This window comes from Mesoplodon bidens, assembly GCF_964165515.1.
Source record: "Mesoplodon bidens genome assembly, chromosome: 1".
In the NCBI taxonomy this organism is placed as follows: domain Eukaryota; kingdom Metazoa; phylum Chordata; class Mammalia; order Artiodactyla; family Ziphiidae; genus Mesoplodon; species Mesoplodon bidens.
The window spans coordinates 61,754,372-61,778,347 of NC_138176.1; the positions used below are offsets into that span (position 1 = coordinate 61,754,372).

At 34.6% G+C, this 23,976-nt stretch overlaps 2 protein-coding genes across 9 annotated transcripts in view; one reads left to right on the forward strand and one right to left on the reverse strand.

The window, feature by feature from the left end:
• Positions 1-2,728, forward strand: part of LCORL (ligand dependent nuclear receptor corepressor like) — a 182,431-nt gene extending 179,703 nt beyond the window's left edge. For 5 of the 8 annotated variants that reach the window (XM_081245498.1, XM_081245501.1, XM_081245502.1 and 2 more), the window contains one exon: positions 2,459-2,593. In XM_081245498.1, the coding sequence (XP_081101624.1) occupies positions 2,459-2,472 (14 nt within the window). In that variant the 3' untranslated portion in view covers positions 2,473-2,593. Of the gene's footprint in view, positions 1-2,458 lie in introns of all 8 variants that reach the window. The other 3 variants (XM_081245507.1, XM_081245505.1, XM_081245508.1) reach the window with 3 other exon arrangements.
• Positions 2,729-4,917: 2,189 nt separating this feature from the next.
• Positions 4,918-23,976, reverse strand: part of NCAPG (non-SMC condensin I complex subunit G) — a 39,003-nt gene continuing 19,944 nt past the window's right edge. Inside the window, exons 14-21 of the mRNA XM_081225412.1 lie at positions 20,346-20,573; positions 12,106-12,287; positions 11,644-11,818; positions 9,229-9,390; positions 8,859-8,997; positions 8,387-8,470; positions 6,104-6,179; positions 4,918-5,139 (exon numbers count right to left, since the gene is read on the reverse strand). Coding sequence (XP_081081538.1) covers positions 5,040-5,139; positions 6,104-6,179; positions 8,387-8,470; positions 8,859-8,997; positions 9,229-9,390; positions 11,644-11,818; positions 12,106-12,287; positions 20,346-20,573 — 1,146 coding nt within the window. The 3' untranslated portion in view covers positions 4,918-5,039. The remainder of the gene's footprint in view (positions 5,140-6,103; positions 6,180-8,386; positions 8,471-8,858; positions 8,998-9,228; positions 9,391-11,643; positions 11,819-12,105; positions 12,288-20,345; positions 20,574-23,976) is intronic.

A 23,976-nucleotide genomic window follows, 5' to 3' on the forward strand; every position in this document is an offset into this window, starting at 1 on the left:
AATGGAGTTCTATGTAGCTGTTAAAAGAATCATATATTCATTGTACAAATATAGAACAATCTCCAAAATATATAAGCAAGATACAGAACAGTATTCAGAATTGTGTAGGGGGAAAGGAGATATTTGAAACAGACATATATACATAAATATCAATGCAGAGAGACTATCTGGAATAATACACAAGAAATAGGCAACAGTAGTTGCTCCTGGAAGAGGGGCTAGGAGCAGTGAGAGACTTCATTGTATAACATTTTGTAGTTATTGATCTATTTTTAATTTTGCAAATGTATTACCTAGTTTTAAAACATTAAAAAAATCGTTTAAAAAATACATCAAGAAAAGTTGAGCATTTATTAATCTTTCACTTGGTACAAATGTATATGATTCTATAACAAATTTCTAACATTAAACCTAACTAGTCAAAATTTTAATTCCCAAATATAAAGGTATATTTGTTAAAAATTCCTATAGACTGCAAATTTTTTGAAAGCGTGGACTATATCTTCATCTTTGTATCCCAAAGTGCTTTCTGATGGGTATTCAATAAATGTTAAATAATTTGACTGGTAGAGAAGATGGAATTGAAAAGTGCTCTGGTAAGTACTGGATTATAATTAGAGATCGAGATTCTTATATTGGTCCTCATACATCTGGTTAGAACACTTTGAAAAAGAGCAGTTTATTTTTCTATTTTCCTATATCTTAGTTTCCCTATCATCTCTTAAAAAAAAAAAAAAGCGGGGAAGTGGGGACTAGAAAGGTCACTTCTAGCTCTGCTGTTTCTAATGCCTCTGGTTCTAGCACTTCAAGATCAGTAGTGCCGAAACTTCAAACACCAGCTAGTTTTTTTTGTAGGTATATATTTATGAATTAAACATGTCAATCTGTATATTGGTACTAACATTTAGTTCTTTTTCTTGACTGTTTTCTTCCCGTGCATGTGTATACTTTTGTGCATCCCTGGCGTTTGTGTTCCCAAATTTGGAGTACACTCTAGAAAAGTAACCTTAAAAGTCTTTAAAGTATTGCAAAGAACAATAGTGTAGTTATTGAGTAGTATTCTCTGATGAATACACCTTTGCCAATCAAATAGCAAACAGAAAACAGAAAAATAAATCGTTTTGGGGACTATGATTTGTTGCTCCATGCCATTGTTTTCTTATTTTGGAGTTTGATGCCTGATATACTTACCTACCAAGCTACCTCAATTAATATCATTGTATTTTTATAGCTTGCTTTAGAGTTCCTCAAAGAGTCATACATCAGACTTTCTTGTTTTGAAAATACAAAGAAAAATATGAAGACTAGCAGTCCTTGGAGGAAGGAAAAACATTACTGTTATTGATCATATCTCTAGGTTTTGGATTTTTTTTTATGATGATTTACTATTTTTGATGAATAATCTTTTAAACTGTCATTTTGTTTCATTATCTATTTATAAAAATTGAAACCATGTCATTCGGTGGAACTGGGACTGTTCGGGGAGAACTCAACTCAGTGAAAATATGATGGCTGTTAAAATATGGTTTAACAGGTTAAACCTCTGGCTTATTGAATGGCAAGTGAGTCAGGTGTTTGAAGTTGTAAGGAGATCAGGAAAATGCTACCGAAGTCTGGATGCTGCTGCCATTTACCAACTCTAATAAGCCACTAAAATGCTACACAACTCAGCTTCCTCTTTACGAGTGGGAAGGATCATTGACCTGCGGTTGAAGAAAGCTTAGGAATGATGTAGTCGAACTGAACTAATCAGTTGTGTCAAATGAGCTAATGTATAGCAAGCTATGAAATCATTTCTAAACGTAAGGATTCACATTGGAAGATGTGAATTGACTTTAATATTACACATGTGGAATGGCTAGCTATCCTTTGGACTCTCAATTCTGTGATTTTAGAGAAGATTCTCATCAGAGAGCTAGTAGACAGGCATAAGGGAAAGAGCAAAGACTGTATTCCAGGTCCAGCCCATGACTCGACTTTATTTGTACTGGAACTCTTTGTGACTCACTTTTATCGTTTCTTATGAGCTTACAGTATACCAACCTTGCTTGGTGGTTATGAAATGAGATAATGCATGCGAATGTGCCTAGAATATGGTAGGCATTCAACAAAGGTTAATTTCTTCTCATCTCAAAGTGGCTGTGATCCTGGTAGGTTAAAGGAAAAGTTAAAAGAAGGGTTGAATCCGGCCAAGCTCAGTAGGTTAAATATCCTTTCTGATGTATACTGATGAAATCCGTATATGCTATTTTTGTCCAGTGGTATCTGAGTGACCTCTCAATTACCTGTGTTGAATTCAGTTCATTAAGGAGACAGGAGCTAAAAAAACCCCAACAATCAATCAATCTCTATTGTTGAGAGATCTGAACAATAAAACTACTGAATTTTCTTTTAGAAGGTTGATGGTTTCTTTGAAATTAAAGTAAAAACTAAAGTGCTTTACACTTTTTTTTTCCAGCATGCTACAAGTGAAAACTGATGAGAAAGTGAATTTGTCTGATGGGAATACAGCAAGTTGCCCTTTGAGCCCCATTAAGATGTGCCTTAATCGTCCCATTGAATGGAATCTGAATTTGACAGCAGCATCTCTAGCGAGCTGTACAGTTCATAACCAAAATCTCAAAAGTGAAGAGAAATAGATTGCAGTTCTTCTTGCACTATCCTTATTTTGTACGTCAACATTCTTCCTGCTGATAAGCATTTATCGATTGATTTTGAAATATTTCTAGTCGTGATTTGTCTATATATTAAATCATTAGCATTAATCATTTTGATTATATTCTTTGTATGTTTTTTTACGTTTTACACCAGGCCATTGTGGAATTTTGCAGTACAAATGGATTTTTGAAGTTTCTCTTTTTAATGGTATTTTGTGAATTTTTTACTCCCTAAGTTTAAATATATAATTGTCCCCAGTTTTATTTCCGTGCACAATGTCTTAATATATAATGCATTGTGAGAATTAGAAGGCTAGTACTGTAAAGAAAGATTTGTGATTACCTGACCCATGAACAGTTGTAATAACAGGTGGATACCAACTACCTCGAAGCAAATTGGTAAAAGGCAAAGGTATCTCTTAGAAGTATATCTCTTTCAAAGTTATATATGTATAGAAAAATTGATCATAGTTTATCATCAAGTAGCATGTTTCCATTCATAAGGAGAATTTGAACTGATCAGTTATTTCTCTGTACTTTTAAACCTATAAAGTCTGGGTTTTAAGAGCAATGGCACAATTGCATGTTGACTCTTGAGCAAATCTGTGCCTCTTGCAGATAAGAATACTGTTTGGTTTTTGTAAGTTATCCATTTTGAATGAAAAATGGTAAATGGATTTATATCCATTGATTTTACTGTATTTTAGCCATTTATTTTAAAGTGTTAAGGGATGTCTTAAAATGAGGATAATATTCCTTACCTCTTTAGTAGTACAAAAGCATAGCTTTTGTGATTGGCTTATGTGATTGTGTCCAAAACTTGAATAGTAAGAATACTCAAAGTCTGATGCTTAATTTTTCCCATGGCTAAGAAGGAAAGCTTTGATACGGTGGTCCATGTAAAGTATGTAAGAACACCCTTCCCTTTGGATTGCCTAGCTATGGGTTAAATGGGATTTAGTTTATTGTGTTTCTAAAGACTTTTACTTATGGCACATTTTGTGTACCTTCTAAGTCCTTATTTCTCCCAGCCTACCCCAACCCCCAAATTATTTTTAAAAAGACAGGGATTTAACAAAAAGGCTTACATAAGGAATTTGAAGCACAGGAAAAGACACAGAGCCAACAGAATGAGAAACAATCATCTATTTTTCATTGTTTTATATCACCACCATATCTGCCTTTTCCTTTTTCTTAATAAGCATTCTTTGTAACCTTCAGACTCCTTTTATATTTCTAAGTTTTATAAAGCACATATACATATGTAATGTAGCAATTTGGCTCAAAAAAGCACAGCATTCTTACTTTAGCTCCATCTTAGAATGTCACCTTAAATAAATGGCCTCTGGTAAATAAACCTAAAAAAAGCACAATTATTATTAAAACCAATGTATTAGATCCAATGTTAAGGTATTTCTATTCTGAATAATAGAGATGATTATCAGAGGAGTAAAAGGTGTTTAGTTGGGAGTTACAGAAAGAAAGAGGACTGATATGACATGGTGTAAGTTTCTTAAGTCAGGCAAGTGCCAATTCAGAAAATAAATTTACAGTGAAGAAATAGTGCTCATTCATACATTAGTATATAGTGGACTTCCTGTCACATTCTTTTCCTACTAGTATTTTTTATTACCCACAATAAATATTTTGTTATGCCAAAAACATAGAGAACTCCATGATTAATATGTATATGTGAACATTTCCCTAACCCAGGAACCATCGTAACATAAGCAAACTTGGGCTCTCATATGCAAACATTCTAGGAAAAAAATTACTCATGCATGTAGCATTATCAAAATATTTTTAAGTGTAGGAATCACAAAATTATCAAAATGATAACTGTTGAACTTGGATGCTGGGGACTTTGGTTCATTATACTAGTCTTTCCTGGAAGTAAGCTCCTCTCTAGCCAGTTTGTGGCACTTCATTTGCCCTTAAGATGTCATTTTTAAAATGTGTTCTGAGGTGTTTTTATCTATGTTGGATCTGCCACATTATAAGTCAAACTTTTCAAATGCAAGCTACCAGCTAGTTACATTTAAAAGTTGTCTATAATGCCATGATTTTAAATGTGAGAACTCATAAGCATCACCTGGAAAGGCTGTTAAAAAGCAGGTTCCTGGGCCCACGTTAGATTCTGATTAAATCCATGACTGATGCAGATGGTCTGTGGAGCACACTGATGGACGCTGTCTCACTGCTTCAATACAGGCTAAAGTAATGTGGAATCACACAGCAGAAAGTTCTACAAGAATCAGACTTCTTCTAATTTTCATACAAGGGTAACTTTATTAAAGCAAAGAAATGAACATAATTTTAAAGGACATTTTTCAAAGGACTCCACCTCCATCATATCTTCTAATTTTTATCTTCACTGAGAAATTATGCAAGGTTAAGTTTACTTTTTTCTAGTGCTGCTGTCTTTGCTCGTCTTGGTAGTCTCATCTTCATTTCTGATTCTGGCTCTGGAACTTCATGATCACTAAACAGATGTTGAAATACACCAATTTAAATACAAGCTTTAAAACCAGTTTATTTATAAATAAAACTTTGTTTCTGTCATTCTATCCATGTGTGATTGATATCCTGATTCTATCCGTGTGTGATTGATATCCTGATTCCGTTAAGCTTAAAACTGAAATTTCAAAACCAAAAAACACCGATTGGCTATCCAGCAAAGTGAACCATGGAAAACCTAACTAATTTTTTTTTATATCTACATGGAACCTGGTATTATACAGAAAAAAGCAAAAAACAAAAACCCAAACTTCTATAATGAAGCTTGTAATTAAACAGGAACCATAACAACTGCCCAAGAGTTTTTTTAGGAAACTCAAGTAGTGAAAAAATAAGTTCTGTTTATTTAGGCAATACATTCCTAAAACACTGTAAACAGCAAGTTTCCCCAAAAGATAGTTTAAATTTAATTAAAACTTGATCTAAAGTTATAAAATGAAAATATATACATTTTACCTATGAATGAATGAATGCAAGACAGCTGTAAACAGCTTCCAACAATGGCTTATTGGCAGAAACCAAAAATAAACAGTATATCACTAATATCATCCAAAGTATAGGCAGAATTATTCTATCATTATAAATGTAGAGAACCCAAATCTGAATCTCAATAGTTTGCTAATTCAAGTTTAGAAAAGTCATACATACATGATCTTATAATTAAAGGAATACATGGAAATACAATTTGAAAGAACATAAAGATAACTACCTAGTACTAAAAGCCATGTCAATGAACAGGAAAAGCACACAAGCCAGAGGAAGTCAAATGCTCTTAGATACATAATCTAAAAAGCTGTAAATTTTCATGGATTATCTTGTTAAATAATCACAGTATAAGCAAACTACAATTTTTTTTTTTTACTTCTAGACAAATATTTTTTTTAAATGAAGATAAACCTCTTTACATATTCTAGATGTGCATGGCATACCTTTCAGAGTCAGCCTCAGCCTCAACAGTCTGACGTCTCCTGTTCGTTCTAGCTGAAGCTATCACTTTTCTCCGTCCTTAAAGACAGTATATAATTCATTATCAAAATCTATTATCAATTGATCATTTTTAACCTGTTTTCTGGGCTACCCAAATCCTTTATTTTTCCCTCTTCAACACCCTTTCCTCCTAGTTCCCAGCCACCTTGATACAAATTAGCAACACCATGGAGAAAAGGAACCCCAGCAAGATCAAAATTTTACTAATTTCTTTTGTAAACTCAATAGGCAAGGGAAAAGATGGAAACTGAGTTATAGGTGGCAAATTTTGTTAAATTTATTTGGGGGAAAGAAGCATGTGAAAAATGTTATATAAAGAAAGTACCTCATAGCACAAGGTATATGGAGAACCTAATGAAAATTAAGGTTAAAAAGAGAGGTTAAGCCCATAAAACAGATCCTAAACAAATAGAACTTTAATCAGTACAATATGGTTTACTGTAAAATATTCAAACATATACATGGTCAAATGTGTGTTCTAAAACATTTCAGTATAAAAATTAAAGCCCTTTATATGCTGGGGGGTTACAAAAATTCTACTAGCTAGAAATTCACAAGGTTAAGCAGCGAAGTGGCCTGTGATGCTCATTTATGATAATAAAACAGCATATATAAATGAAGTTTGAGCTATTAAAAAAAAAGAGGTGTAGTTCTTGTACCTGACTAAAAGCAATCTGATCAAAACCAAATTATTCAGTATGATCATTCGGTTGAAATTTATATACCCTACTTATTCAAGTGAGACTTTTTGTTTCTGTTTTCTTCCAACTGTACATATTTGCTTGTAAACTTCTAATGTAGTTATCCCCAAGAAAACATCCAACAATATGGGACTAATGTGGAACAATTAGCCAGCAATTAGCATTTAAATAACTGATTGGCTACAAAACAATATTATTTTTTTCCATTTAGAAAAAAATTAAATCTACACAGAAAAGGGCCTCAAGGATTAAAATAATGGTTGGTTCATAGGTGGAATTATTAGCATTCTTTTGATTAATTTGCTTGGATGTATTTTCTGTTTCTTCTGTAATAAGCATGCATTGCTTTTGTAATAAGAAAATAATAAAAGATTTAAAAGACCTTGAATTTCACACTTTTTTTTCTAAGTGATCCCTTAATAATCAACATTTACTTTATTCCAGCAAATCCCCTATTGTTGGATATCCCTTTGAAAATAAATTATGTTGGGAAAATATGAAATAAAATGGAAAACAGAAGCCCAGAAAAATACTAGGAGGATAAAAGGGACAAAAATGCTTAATCATATAAAGGACAGACCACAAACAACTGATAATATAAATATAAAATCATCGTTCATCATTTGATAATAAAAATCTTAATTTAACCCAAATAGTCCTTTGCAGTATGATCTTTTGCATCATATTTCTTTCAATCAAAAGCACTTGAAGCAACACCGATGTCTTTTAGACACAAAGCAAAACCTAATATCATCTAAAACAAATCAAAAAGAAAGTTAAGGATACTGAAGACAATGAATAATCTTTATACCTATCTAAGGAAACAAAGTATTTCACTGGATAGCAAAACTGAAAAGTTTTATTATAAGGTTAGTCAATCCAGGGGACTTCCCTGGTGGCGCAGGGGTTAAGAATCTGCCCACCAATGTGGGCGACATGGGTTCGAGCCCTGGTCCAGGAATATCCCACATGCCATGGAGCAACTAAGCCCGTGTGCCACAACTACTGAGCCTGCGCTCTAGAGCCCGCAAGCCACAACTACTGAAGCCCGCGTGCCTAGAGCCCATGCTCTGCAACAAGAGAAGACACCACAATGAGAACCCCGCACACTGCAACGAAAAGTAGCCCCCGCTCGACGCAACTAGAGAGAACCCTGCACACAGCAATGAAGACCCAATGTAGCCAAAAATAAATAAATTAATTTAAAAAAAAAGAATCCGCCTGCCAATGCAAGGAACATGGGTTCAATCCCTGGTCCGGGAAGACCCCACATGCCGCAGAGCAACTAAGCCCGTGCGCCACAACTACTGAGCCTGCACTCTAGAGCCCGCACACCACAACTACTGAGCCCACGCACAACTGCTGAAGCCCACGTGCCTCAAGCCTGTGCTCCGCAACAAGAGAAGCCCCCACTCGCTGCAACTGGAGAAAGCCCATGCGCAGCAACGAAGAACCTAATGCAACCAAAAATAAATAAATAAATAAATTTATTTTTTTAAAAAAGCTAGTCAATCCATATATTACCTCTGTTGGTCTTTTGCTGAGTGGATTTCATTCGGGTTGCTTTTACATCCTTGACAGGAGTTATATATACTTCTTTGTTGTTTTCTATTAAAGGAAATAATACAATTATTAATTAACTAAATTAAAAGTAGCCTCATGAAATACTTTAAATGATCAAATCAATGACAACCAGTCCCAATAGCAGCTATTGAAAATTTATCATAAATAAGTGTTCCAAAAAAATGTGAACACTGGAAAATAAGCAAGTAAAACTCTTAGGAACAAAGTATGCATGGTCATATGGTGAGAAATATACACAAAAAAACTATACAGTAAACACTTATCAGTAATACACTTTCCTAAGGGGATTTAATTAGAAAATCTTTTCTTCCATTTCTGACATACAATCACATGTATGTTAGAGGAGGAAAACAATGTATCTCAGTAAAGATGAAAAGGACAGAATCTTATAAATAGGTTAGTATGTCATTACCATCTTCACTTTGAAAAACAGTTGTAGTTGTGTTGTCATCCTGTGCCGCTACAACTTGGTCACCATGTTCTTTATTTCCTTTTTCTAACTGAACCTTGATTTTCTCCAAAGCTCTCACACACATTCTATCTTTTACTTGCTGTAACAGAAAACTTTTTTTAATGCAACATTTTCTAATCTTCTTTCAAAAATGCTATATACTGATAAAGTTAATAAAACATTCTAAAAATTCTATTAAATTTATGAAGGAAATATTTACTTCAAATGAGCAAAGTCACAGCATACTACTGTATGCATAAATTAATAGAATCATGTAAATTCTACTTTGATAAAAATTTATACACATTAAGAGTAACTAGAAACTACTTACCTCCAGAATCTCATTCAGTAGAACCAGAAGATCTTTAGCAAGACTGCTAGTGAGTTCTAAAGAACTCAAGGCTTTCGTATAGACCCGAATTTCTGGTGAATATGGACATGTTAGGATCTCATTGCAAATTTTTATAGCCAGATTGTCATGAACTGTTAAGGCCTGGAAAATCAAGAGAAAAATTCTTGTCAATTGAAATGGTATGATTACAATACAGTCTGACACATCTATCATTTCCAACTAATTATCTTGACATAATCCCAAAATGTCTAAAACAAAATTATCATAGTCCTCCCCATGTGAGCTCCCCTTCTTGTAAAGTGGATGCTGTGGTACAGGGCCCAGATCCATCTGCTTTACTACTGACCATTCATTCTCCAGGCTACCACGAGTTATGGAGGCTCAAAGTTCCCAGGTGCAAAACTGATCCAAGCTGAAGACAATGGGCTCTGCCTAAGGTCACACCTTCCCCGCAAGGGTTAGTCCACATTCAGTAACTGGTAGATGTACAGGTATAACAGCCCAGCCTTGTTTCAATTCTGGACAAAGCAAAGAACTATCCCAATTCTGGAACTTCTGTGAGATCAGCTGGGACCTTAAGACTGTATGACAGTTCAACTTCTTCCTCTGCCCAATCTATTTCCCTCACTCCTTCAAGATGCTGATCATGAGAGTACACCCTAATGTCAACAGCTTCTTTGAGGTCTTCTGTCACCCACACTTAGGACCTCAGGGTTATCTTGGATTCCTCCATCTCCCTTGACTCACACAAAGTTCTTTCTTCTAGACTTTTCTACCCGCAATTTTTTTTCTATGTCAATTTCTACTACTTTTTTCTGTCTACTTTCTACTACTACTTTCTATTATTCTTTTTCTGTAAGCTTTTATCTCCTAATTATATCAACTTTTAACTGCTCTCTTTATTAATATTCTCTCCCTATTCCTCTTACCAATTCACCTCACTTAATGAAACTGACCACCAAATTAATCTTCCTAATAAGTAACTGTCATCCCATTAACCCTTTCATTATACCCTTTCATTATACACCCTGCAAATAGAGTCAACTCCAAATTCCCTATCCTAATGTTCTTCCCTAACAGGCCTATTCGGGATCCTTAGCTGACAGATTTTTTCCACAGTTCCCCAACATGACTTGTACTACCAGCTACATTTAATCACCTTTACTAAAAGTCTTTTCTCTCTATCCAAACCACTCCCCAAATCCCAACAAGGCCTAAGTGAATTTTACTCAGTGAGATTTAAAACTAGTAATGCTGTACTCATCACCCATACCACATGAAACTTGCCATCTTCTAAAGTGCTAAAGCACTTAGTAGCTATATCACTGACCCTTACTATATTTTGCCTTAATATCCATTGCAATCTTCTTTCCAATAACATGTAACATAGTAACTCAAATGAAGTATGCAGTCACTAAGTAACAAAACAGAAGACCAATATTTTCAACTTAATCAGCTGGCATCTGAAATAATTAACACATTAATTTTCAATATGGTGAATGTTTGATCAAATGATATTAAAGGGTTAAAAACCAGCTTACATGTAATTTGTGGGAGAGTATGCACTTACTATATCTTCTTCGAATTACAAACAAAACTAAGCTTGAGGTGAGTTTCATTCTTTGAATTCTCCTTCCTTGTATCAGAAACAGAGCAGGTAAGCCAATAATTGAGGACTCAATGAGTCCTACATAACAGGTCATTATACAGAATGATTAACAGTCAGAACTAGGTGGGGAGGGGGTAGTAAGGATGATGAATTTTCGGTAACTTCTTTTCAGTAGCAAAAATGTTAGCAATGATTACTTCTACTTTTATATGATTATCTCCCCATTTCCCAAAAGATTTTTTTAAATTATAGTTGATCTACAATATTATATTGGTTTCAGGTGCACAAGAGAGTGATTCAATATTTTTATATATTATACTCCATTTCAAATTATTATAAAATAATGGCTACATTTCCCTGTGCTGTACAATAATCCTTGTAGTTTATTTTATACATAGTAGTTTATGTCTCTTAATCCCCTATCTCTATCTTGTCCCTCTCCCCTCCCCTTCCCTACTAGTAACCACTAGTTTGTCCTCTATAACTGTATGTTTGTTTTGTTATATTCATTCATTTGTTTTACTTTTTAGAGTCTGCATATAAGTGATAACAGAGTATTTGTCTTTCTCTGACTTACTTCACAAAGCACAATACCCTCTAGGTCCACCCACATAGTTGCAAAAGATCTTTTTCTTGCTTTGTGTTATGTGCTACCATATAAACTAGAAATCTTAAGATCTATATGTAACTTCTCACTATTTCAAAGAATCTATGAGAGGGATTATTTTACCAAAGCATGCTAGTTACCATCCCTAGACCATCCACAGGCTAACATGCTCACCTACCTGATAATCTTGCGAATTCTTGTCCTGAGGATTTAATCCACTTGGTCTTGTCAAATCTACAAGTAACTCAGCAACATTAGTGATGTCTATTTCAGCTAAAGGAGAAGATGCAGGGGCATTGGCCAGTGTTTGTAGAGTTGGAAGAAAGGCTTCTTCAAAACATTCCTGGTTAGTCCTATTGAAAAACAATTTGAGGTATGTTGGCAAAGAAAAAACATATGATTCTTTATAAAGCAGCAACAACAACATTATATATTAAATGCACCCCACCAAGATACAGTACATATTCATCTAGGAAAGAGCCAAATAATTCAGGTAGATAGAGTCTAAGTAAGTTCTTCTCATTTCCTCACTTACCACTGAAGAAAAAGAACATTGACAACAAAATACTATAGACATGACTCAAAGGGAGCCTGAATTTAACTTCAAGTTAGATTTTGATTTATCGATATGACTAAATACCTGCTTGCATAAGCAAACATTGGGAAGAACACGCCTAGGCAATGTCGAAGTCGAACATCCTCTTCAGTCACAGGATTGTACCATAACAAGACAAGACGAGAAAGAATCCTGCTGCTGACCAAAAGCCCAGAGAACATCAGCTTGGCTAGTCCTTCTGCAGCTCCTGTCCTGAGTTCAGACACCTATTAAAAATGACTTTCATTTAAAAGAAATTTTTTATTTGTATTTCCTTTTTAAGCCTTACATTGTAGCCTAAAATAAGTACTTTTATATAAACTATCCAAAATCATTCCTGTTATTATGAATTTTTTTTTTTTTTTTTTTTTTTTTTGCGATATGCGGACCTCTCACTGCTGTGGCCTCTCCCGTTGCGGAGCACAGGCTCCGGACACGCAGGCCCAGCAGCCATGGCTCACGGGCCCAGCCGCTCCGCGGCATGTGGGATTCTCCCGGACCGGGGCACGAACGCGTGTCCCCTGCATCGGCAGGCGGACTCTCAACCACTGCGCCACCAGGGAAGCCCATTATGAATTATTTTAAAGGCACATAAAAAGATTTTGTTTTTTCCTTTTAGGTTAAGGCTATGTGACAAATTATTAGTCTAGCTATGAAAACTTCAATTCCTTTTAAATTATTTAGAAGAACCAAAAGATCTTATAATATTGTGAAACCAGAAATCAACAATATGTATTAAACACTTATCATGGTGGTAAGATATAGGAAACCTTCAGTAATGGTCTCTGCCATCAGAGAAAGTGCCTATAAATGAAAGCTCCAGAGGTGGGTGTGGCAATGTGTGTGAATAATAGGTAAAATGTGAATAGAAGGTGTACAAGTAGAAAAAGGCATTCTTAGAAAGAGAAACCAAAACAAACCTAGAGAAGAAAATGGAAAAGATGTAGTGGTATTCAAATGGAGGTACAGGTATAAAAGAGTAGTAATTAAAAATATTGGTTATTGATCCTGAATTAAATTCAAGCCTCTGACACTTCCTAGCTGCATGATCCAATCCTGTGCATATTACTTAATTTCTTTGTGCCTCACTTTTTTCATATACAAAAAAAGGGCTAATAAAACTACTTATCAAAAAACACAAAGAAATAATACATGTAAAGCTCTAAGGAGTGCTATCTACACAGTAAATCCTCAACAAATGTCGGTGATTATTATTATTGATGGAAAATAAGTTTGCTCAGTGATCAGATTAGAGAGACCTTGAAAATTAGGTAAAGAAATATGGTTGAAGATTTTTGAAAGGGTAGGGAGATAAGATTTAAATGAGATTTCAGGAAAATTATCTAGACAGGCCATAATCTGGGAATGAAAGACAAGTCTAAACTAGAGGGGACAGGAAGAAAAACAGAGGAATGAGCAGATACAAGAACTATTTCAGAAAATTTTCAAAACTCAAAAATAAGAAGAATAATGTAGAGGTTGATAAGATTAATAAGTGCCAGGGTACTGGCATGTGCTTTCCACATACAAACTCATTTAGGGCTCACAACAAGCATGAGGGCAGAGACTTTGTTCCACTCAGCATTGTACTCTCAAGGGCATATAATGACTGAAACATAAATAGCTCTCAAATATTTGCTGACTAAATTAAAGAATTATCCCACTGAATAAGCATCATTATTCCCATTTTAAAGATTAGGAAACAGGACAGAGACAGTAAATACCTTATTGAAGATTCACAGACATTACCAGAACACAAATCTTTAAGTCTCCAACTCCAAAGGCTGCATGCCCTCTGTCTTTTTTAAAATTTCTAATATGGGAATTTTAATTGGGACAGGACTGCAAGTCTTTAAAGCATGTGAAAAACTATTATTTATGGCCCAGCAGACAGTCAAGGAAGTCAAGATTTTTTAGTGGTTATGACAAAAATAAAATCAAAGCCACAGAATCTAGTTTAACCAGAAAAAGATTAATGTACCTGCACTATTTGAAAAAACAAAAACAGGGGCTTCCCTGGTGGCACAGTGGTTGAGAGTCCTCCTGCCGATGCAGGGGACACGGGTTCGTGCCCTGGTCTGGGAAGATCCCACATGCCGCGGAGCGGCTAGGCCCGTGAGCCATAGCCACTGAGCCTGTGCATCGGAGCCTGTGCTCCGCAACGGGAGAGGCCACAACAGTGAGAGGCCCGCATACCGCAAAAAAACAAAACAAAACAAAAACCAAAAACAAAATTCATTCATCTACTGTCAAACAGTTTTCATGTGCAATAGTTTTCCATCTATGCAATGTCAGCAAGCCCACAGCACTAGACAACTGCCAACGAGAAGTTAGTCTATCACTTGGCTAATAACTCAAAATTTAAGAAAATACTGATACAATTATACTCCAATAAAGATAAAAGAAAAAAAAAGAAAATACTGATAAGGAAGGACTTATTTCCACCATTTTGCAGTCCAAATGTGAAGTCAAAAACTGTTACAATATACAAAAGACATTAAATATTGATTTAAAAAAGGTCAATTCATCAAAAAGATAATTATAAACATATACACAACAAACAACAGAGCCCCAAAATATATGAACATACACTGACAGAATTGCAGGGAGAAATAGATAGCTCTATAAATAATAACTGAAGACTTCAATACTCCACTTTCTGTAATAGATAGAACAACTAGACAGACCAATAAGGAAATAGAGGACTTGAACACCACCATAAACGAACTAGACCTACCAAACATATAGGACACTCCACCCAAAAATAGCAGACTACACATTCTTCAGGTGCACATGGAACATTCTCAAGAACAGAGGCTATATTAGGCCCAAAACAAGTCTTAATAAATTCATAAAGAATGACATTATACAAAATATCTTCTCCAACTACAATGGAATACACCTGAAAAGCAACAAGAGATGAAAACTGTAAAATTCACAAGTCTGTAAATTAAACAATACACTCTTCTTACACACCAAAGGTCAAAGAAGTCATCAAAATGGACATTAGAAAATAATTAGATGGGGGCTTCCCTGGTGGTGCAGTGGTTAAGAATCCGCCTGTCAATGCTGGGGACATGGGTTCGAGCCCTGGTCTGGGAAGATCCCACATGCCACAGAGCAACTAAGCCTGTGCGCCACAACTACTGAGGCTGTGCTCTAGGGCCCACGAGCCACAACTACTGAGCCTGCAAGCCACAACTACTGAAGCCTGCATGCCTAGAGCCCAAGCTCACAAGAGAAGCCACCACAATGAGAAGCCCATGTACTGCAACGAAAAGTAGCCCCCGCTCGCTGCAGCTAGAGAAAGCCTGAGCACAACAACAAAGACCCAACGCAGCCAAAAAAAAAAGAGAGAAAATAATTAGATGAATAAAAATGAAAATGCAACAAACAAAAACTTATGGTGTGCATCAAAAACAGTGTTCAGAGGGAAATTTATAGCAGTAAATGTCTACCTTAAAAAAAAATCTCAAATCGATAACTTTACACTTTAAAGAACTAAAAAAGAGATAGAAAATCAGGGGTGGGGTGTGGAGAATCAACGAAACCAGAAGTTGGTTCTTTGAAAAGATGAACACAATTGAAAAACCTTTAGTTAGACTAACAAAGAAAAAAAGAAGATGCAAATAACTAAAATCAGAAATAAAAGCAGGGACATTACAACTGACCTTACAGAAATAAAAAGGATTATAAACAAATAATAAGAACTGAATATCAACAAATTAAACAACCTAGATGAAATGAACCACTTCCTAGAAACACACAAATTACAAAAATAGACTCAAGAAGAAATAGAAAACCTGAACAGACCTATAACAATAAACAGATTGAATAAGTCAATCAGAAACCTCTCCAAAAGAAAAGTCCAAGACCAGATGTGTTCACTAGTAAATTCTACCAAATATTTAAAGACTTGACACCAATCTTTCTCCAAGTCTTCCAAGATAATAGAAGAGGAGAAAACAAATCTTATCTCAGTTTATGAGGTCAGTATTACACTGATGCCAAAGGCAGACAAAGACCAATAAAGGAAACTACAGACCAATTTCCCTTATGAATACAGATGTAAAAATCTTTAATAAATTACTAGCAAATGGAATCCAACAACATATTAAAAAGATTATACACCATAACCAAGTGGGATTTATCCAAGGAATGCAAGGGTGGTTCAACATGAGAAAATCAAGCAATGTAATGTACCACAGCAATTAAAAAAAAAAAATCATGGGCTTCCCTGGTGGTGCAATGGTTGAGAGTCCACCTGCCGATGCAGGGGACACGGGTTCATGCCCCGGTCTGGGAAGATCCCACATGCCACGGAGTGGCTAGGCCCGTGAGCCATGGCCGCTGAGCCTGCACGTCCGGAGCCTGTGCTCCTCAACAGGAGAGGCCACAACCGTGAGAGGCCCACGTACCACAAAAAATAAATAAATAAATAAATAAATAATCACATAATCATTTCAATTGATGTAGAAAAAACATCTGACAAAATTAAACATGTTTTTATGACTGGAAAAAAACTCAAATAAAAACAGAAGAGAACTTTTTCAAAATGATAAAGGGCATTTATGAAGAATCTACATCATACTCAATAGTTAAAGACTGAAAACTTCCCCCTAAGATCAGAAACAAGACAAGGATGCCTGCTTTAACCACTGCTATTCAAGATTGTACAGCAAGTTCTAGCCAGAGAAATTAGGCAAGAAAAACAAATAAAAGACATTCAAATTGCAAAGGAAGAATTAAAACTGTCTCTTCACAATGACTTGGTCTTATAGAAAAAATCCCAAAGAATACACACACACACAACACACACACACACACACACACACATGGAAACTATTGTACAAGAGCTAACAAATGAATGCAGCCAAGTTGCAGGATACAAAATCAAATCCACACACAAAACAGTTGAATTTCTATACAACAAGAATGAACAATCCAAAAAAGGAAATTAAGAAAATTCCATTTACAATAGCAACCAAATATATAGGAATAAATTTAATCAAAGAAGTAAAAAACATGTACCCTGAAAACTATATACCATTTCTGAAAGAAATTAAAAATGACCTAAATAAATGTAAAGATATTCGAGTTCATGGATTGGAAAACATAATATTAAGATGGCAATACTGCCCAATGCAATCTACATATTCAATGCAATCCCTATCAAAATTCCAATAGACTTTTTTCCAGAAATGGAAAAGCCAATCCTCAAAATCATAAGGACTGCAAGATACCCCAAATAGCCAAGACAATACTGAAAATAAAGAACCAGAGTTGGAAAACTCAACTTCCTGATTTCAAAACTTACTATGAAGTTACATGAATCAAAACAGTCAGGTACTGGCACAAGGGTGGACACAAACAATGGAAAAGAATTGAGAGTCTAGAAATAAACCCATATTCCTATGATCAATTGATTCTCTCACCCTCCACAATGGTGCTAAAACAATTCAATAGGAAAAGAACAGTCTCTTCAACTAATGGTGCTGAGACAACTGGATGTCCACAGGCAAACCAGTGAAGTTGGACCTCTACCTCACACCATGTACAAATATTAGCTGAAAATGCACCAATTCACCTAAATTAAAAGCTAAAGGAGTAAAACTTTTAGAAGAAAACACAGAGATAAATTTTCATGACTTTTGATTCGGCAATGTATTCTTAGATATAACACCAAAAGCACAAGCAGCAAAAGGAAAGATAAATTAGTCTTCATCAAAATTTAAAACTTTTTAAAAATCTAAGGACATTATTAAGAAACTGAAAAGACAACCTATAGGAGAAAATATTTGCATATCACTTATCTGATAAGGATCTACTACCCAGAATATATAAAGAATTCCGAAGGACACCCCAATTTAAAAATGAGCAAAGGATTTGAATAGATATTTCTCCAAACAAGGTATACAAATAGCCAAAAAGCACATGTAGATACTCATCATTAGTTATTAGGGAAAGGCAATTCAAAACGAGATGGCTAAAATATTTAATAACAATTTTTCTTATTAATAAAACAAAATTATTTTAAAATAACAAGTGTTGATAAGGAGGAACCCTGTTCTTTGTTGGTGGGAATGTAAAATAGTTCAGCTGCTATGGAAAACAGTTTGGCAGGTCCTCAAAAAGTTAAAGAAATTACCACATGAAATCATGAAACGCCTACAAAAAACAGGATAGTAAGCTCCTTAACATAGGTAACAAAAGCAAAAATAAACACATGGGACTATATCAAACTGAAAACCTTCTGCACAGCAAGGAAACTATCAACAAAATGAAAAAGCAACCTATGGAATGGGAGAAAATATTTGCAAATTATATATCTGATAAGGGATTAATATCCAAAATTATATATAAAGAATTCATATAACACAATAGCAAAAAGCAAATAATTTGATTAAAAAATGGTCAGAGGAATTGATAAACATTTTTCCAAAGAAGACATACAAATGGCTGACAGATACATGAAAAGTTGCTCACATCACTAATCATCAGGGAAACGCAAATAAAAACTACAATGAGATATCACCTCACACTGTTAGAATGGCTTTATCAGAAAGACATGAGAAAAGTGTTGGTAAGGATGTGGAGAAAAGGGAACCTTAGTGCAGTGTTGGTGGGAATGTAAACTGGTATAGTCATTTTGGAAGGCAGAATGAAGTTCCTCAAAAAATTAAAAACACAATCCAATTTTGGGGTATATATCCAAAGGAAATGAAAATAGAATCTCAAAGAGATATCTGCATGCCCATGTTCATTGTAGCATTATTTACAAGAACTAAGATATGGAAACAACCCACGTGTCCATCGATGAATGAATAAAGAAGATGTGAGATATACAGTGCAATATTATTCAGCCATAAAAAGAAGGAAATCCTGCCATTTGCAACAACAGGGGTAGACCCTGAGAACATTATGCTAAGTGAAACAGCCTGACAAAGACAGACAAATACTGCATGATATGACTTATATGCAGAATCTTTTTAAAAGTCAAACTCACAGAAACAGAAGAGAAAAAATGGTTGCCACAGACTGGTGGGTGGGTGAAATATGGAAAAGGGTACACTTCCTATTATACCCAAAAAAAAAAAAAAAGAAAAGAAAAGAAAAAAAAGAATAAGTTCTAGAGACCAAATGTAAAACATGGTGACTAGCTGATAACACTACTGTATTACTGAAATTTGCTGAGAGAACTTAAATGTTCTCACTCAAAAAAACAAAACAAAACAAAAAAGATAAATATGTGAGGATGTATTAATTAACTAGTTGGGATAGGGATCAGGGGTAAAATCCTAAAAACAACAACAAAAAGGGTTTAATATATGACCTAGTAACCCCACTTCTAGAAATATACCCAAAAGAATTGAAAATAGCTACTCAGACAAATACATCTTCACAGCAGCACTATTCACAATAGCCAAAAGGTAGAAACAGCCCAAGTATCTTTCAATGGATGAATGGCTAAACAAATTCTGGTATATACATAAAATGGAATATTATTCTGCCATAAGAATGCTTGTGATATAAGTCACAACAGTCTTAAAAACAAGCTAATTGAAAGAAAGCAGACACATAGCCACACATTTTCTGATTCTATTTATAGGAAATATCCAGAAGAGTTACATCCATAGAGACAAAATGCAAATTGGTGGTTGTTAGGGGCTGGTGGTAGGGGAAATAGGGAGCGACTGCTTAATGGGTAGCTTCCTTTTGGGATAATGAAAATATTTTAAAAATTAGAGGCAGTGGTTGCACTATATTTTTAATGTACTAAATGTCAATGAATTGTTCACTCTAAAATTGTTAATGTAATGTCAATTTCACCTCAACAAAAAAATATAAAAATTTTATGATTTAAATGTTTACATATGCTATAGAAATGTAGTTCATGAGTACCCTAAGGAAAGAGATCTAATCCCATATCATATCTTAGAACTTCCACCCACCCGATGTAAGATTATTTTAAATTATTTCTTAAGACCCTTGGGGAGGCAACTTGTAAGTCACAGATCACAAAGACAGAGAAAAAAGATGAAAAAATAACCCCCCCAATAGTCATTTCATTTTTGTTTACACTTCAATTCTCTATACAATGTAATTTGATAGTGAGAAATTAGGTATATTAGAAGTGAAAGTAGGATTTAATTATAATATTCAAAAGGCAAATTTAAAAACAAAGTTAGCCAAGTTTAAACTTCAGCCTAAAAAATACAAAGAGGATAAACATATATATGCTGACAATTACCTTTCACAATAATAGGGCTATGATTATTTCTTACCTCACTATCTAAAAAATCAGAAAGTAGTTTCAGAACATTCTTGGCTGTATCAGCCTCTTCTTCAGATTCTTTTGACTCTTGCTCTTCATTAGTGTTTACTTCTGCACCTTCACTTTGAATAGCTTTGATTTTTTTCGTTTTAAATGGTTGAAATCCAAATGCCATCAGTTGGTCAAAGACTGCCTTTAAAGCACTTATTTTTATTGTCACATCATCAATTTGCAAAACCTAAATCGAAACATCCCCCACCAAAAGCAAATCAGGCATATTTTTATTCTGATTATGCAACATAAAATTAACATATATCTTATTATTAATCTAATTTCAACAGTGTCAAGTCTATATAAATATATATATATATATATATTTTTTTTTTTTTTTTTTTTTTGCGGTACGCGGGCCTCTCACTGCTGTGGCCTCTCCCGTTGTGGAGCACAGGCTCCGGACGCGCAGGCTCAGCGGCCATGGCTCACGGGCCTAGCCGCTCCGCGGCATGTGGGATCCTCCCACACCGGGACACGAACCCGTGTCCCCTGCATCGGCAGGCGGACTCTCAACCACTGCGCCACCAGGGAAGCCCTATATAAATATTTTTTAAAACTTAAAATTTTTCTCTTATTAGCTCAGTAAATTCAGATTTCATTAATAGTGAATTCAGTTTTCATTGAACTGGACTTCTTTATAAAAGGAAGTGAACCATAAAACCCAGCAGCTTTTATGAGTCTATCCTGACTTAAGAAAACCAAATTCTTACATACCAAATTTCAAAGCCATGAAAAAAATAGAGCTGAATATTTCTACTACGAAAAGATTTACTATATTTTTTAATGCACTTAAATTTTGGTCACTGATAAGCTACTTGGCTATACAGTTTAGGCCACAGAATGAAGAAAAATCACCCACAAGTTGGTCAAATGAATGAATCGAGAAGAATGGCTCAAAATTACAAAACTTCTAAGGAAATTTCAAGACACATCTATTACATATTTTCTTATGGCAAGACTTGCAAATCTGCCAAAGCCAAATGCTTATGTATAAGAACGTACTGTCATGACTATTCTCTACAAATTCTAAACATGCTACTCTCAACGGCATCTTGGTTTTCCTTGTCCTTCTCAGTCCCTCACTGGCTAGCAATAGCTCTCAATATTGGATATTTATTTAAGAAAGATTTCTAAATGAAGTAATTTCCCTCTCCTGCCTTTCTAACAAGTGTGGATATATTTCTTAAGTCAATTTCTATTACTAAAACTTGATTTAAAAAAAACGGATTTCTTACTCCCCCATAATACTGCTCTTTTCCCTTAATCTAAAATCTTCCAATGATAGCTCTGAAAATACCTTTATAAAGATAAATAATTGAAGCTATTCAGTGGTTAAATTCTTTTGATTGCAAACCCCTTTGAGTACCTAATAAAAGCCCACCTCAGAATAGCATTCAAAATATAGGCAAAATTCCACATACAATTTATTTTACTGCATTTGTATCTGGTATCATTCACATTTTTAATGTACAAAAAATTATACCTGGTTATTTTTTTCAGGCAAACATTACTAGCTAGTCCCTGAAAAAAGTTCAGAGATCAAAGTTGTTTAAAGTTAAAAAAGGTAAACTTTAATTTTTAAAAATTTTAATTCTATGACAAGGCTGCTATTAACTGTTTTGATTTGAAATTAAGGTAAAATTATGGAATGGTCTTGATAAGAAACATTCATTTATTTTTCACATGAACTTGATTTTGACAATTCTTTTTCACTACAGAAAATTATATAGTAGCAAACAGTATCAAGGCTCCTATAGCTCCGTCAAATGGGGTATGAGTTAGTATTAAATAACTTCCTAATGCTCCAGGACACTTGTAAGCATTAAATTCATATTACATTTCTTCTGTCTGAAATGACCAAAACACTTATTATTGATGTTATGTCAGCCAAAATTAAAAGGATCAAAATCCACATTTCATCTTTAAAAGTCAAGTGAATTTATGTGTCTTTGCAAAGAGTTCTATGGTATTTCTTTTGCTGCAGTACTAGAAATTTTATATAGTTGTCTAACTCTAATCTCCTCTACTTGAAAACAACAACTTCTCAATACAATTTTTCAGAAGTACTCATAATGGTATATAGGGCATCTTAATGAACATTTTACCTCATTTTTAGAGTAAAAAGTGCAATACTTAATAAGCTAGACAAATGAACGCTTCACCATCAAATGTCCTAGTAAGATTTTTCTTCCACTTAAATAAAAAGTAATGACCAGAGGTCAATCTAGCACTTAATGGCCCATCCTCTAGAAAGCCAGGAAATTGAAATAGAGAACTTACTGGTTTAATTTCTTAGCAAAACCTCTTTGAAAATGTAGTATTTTATTTCCTGGGCAGCTATAAAGCCAATAGATTTCACAATAGTAAACAAGACTCCCTTTAGAATTACTACCAGAATCACTGATGCCAGTCCCTGCTGATATAAGTAGTAATGACTTTGTATAACACAGGGAGATTCATTCATTCATCTTGGAGCAAAACCAGATGTATGGCCAAGCACTATAAATGATTCATCTGGACAAAGTACCGAGATTTTTCTTCCAGTTTGTTTGAAAAGAAACTGTACACCATTTTAAAGATAATACTTGACATTCTAAGTTTCCAAAAGGATCTCACAATAATAGAAATTTTTCTCTGATAACAAGCATGGGATGATAAATATAAACAAGCACTGTCATGAATTTAATCTTTGTACATTAAATGAACTGATTAGATGTCAAGTACTCCAAAAAAGGAAATTACAACAAAACAAAATTTCTGAGGACTGCCTTTTGACAAAAGTATGGTTTTAATTTTCTTCCTTTGATACAAGTCACAAACAGTTTGACCATTTCCAGAACACATGACTTCCCCAAGTTCTCCCTAATTGTATGTTTTCTTTTTCTTGGCAATGTCATATGCAACATTAAAGGATGCTTCAAGATAAGGATTTTATGTTGGGGGAAAATTCAACTGTTGGTTGAGTATTTTAATATAATCTTCATAAAAATGATAATCCATGTTGTCATGTGTTATTTTCAAGTTGAACATGCAAAGCACTCCCATTCACCTGTCGGCAAGCAATTTGCACTAAAATTCCTTGCAGCTTTTTTTATCCCATTACATTTGACAACACCAAGAGGCTACATGAATCACACTGTCTTTTTACATGGGGAGGTGGAGGGAAGTATATTTTCCAAATAAAGCGAGGCCCAAATGTTAAAAACAGATGTCCAAAGGAGTTAAAAAGTCAAATGCATTCCACTGATACACTAGACTTAATCCCCTCTTGTCTACTCAGTAGCACTCTAGCAGCTGCCCTCTCTTCCCTATATTCAGTTTTTTCCTTTCAAATGGGTCATTCTCATTAGGATTCAAACAGGCTGTAATTTTCTCCATCCCAAAATAATTCAAACCAAACCAAAAACTATTTTTACCCCATATCCTCTCTTGCTACCACTCCATTTCTTCATTACTCCTAACAAAATAAAATCTTGAAAGAGTAGTCTACACTGGCTGTCTCCAATTCCTCTCCCATAATCCTCTTTGGACCACTCCAATAGGCTTTGCCCTGTGCATAAACTAGGGCACATGAAAGTCACCAAACA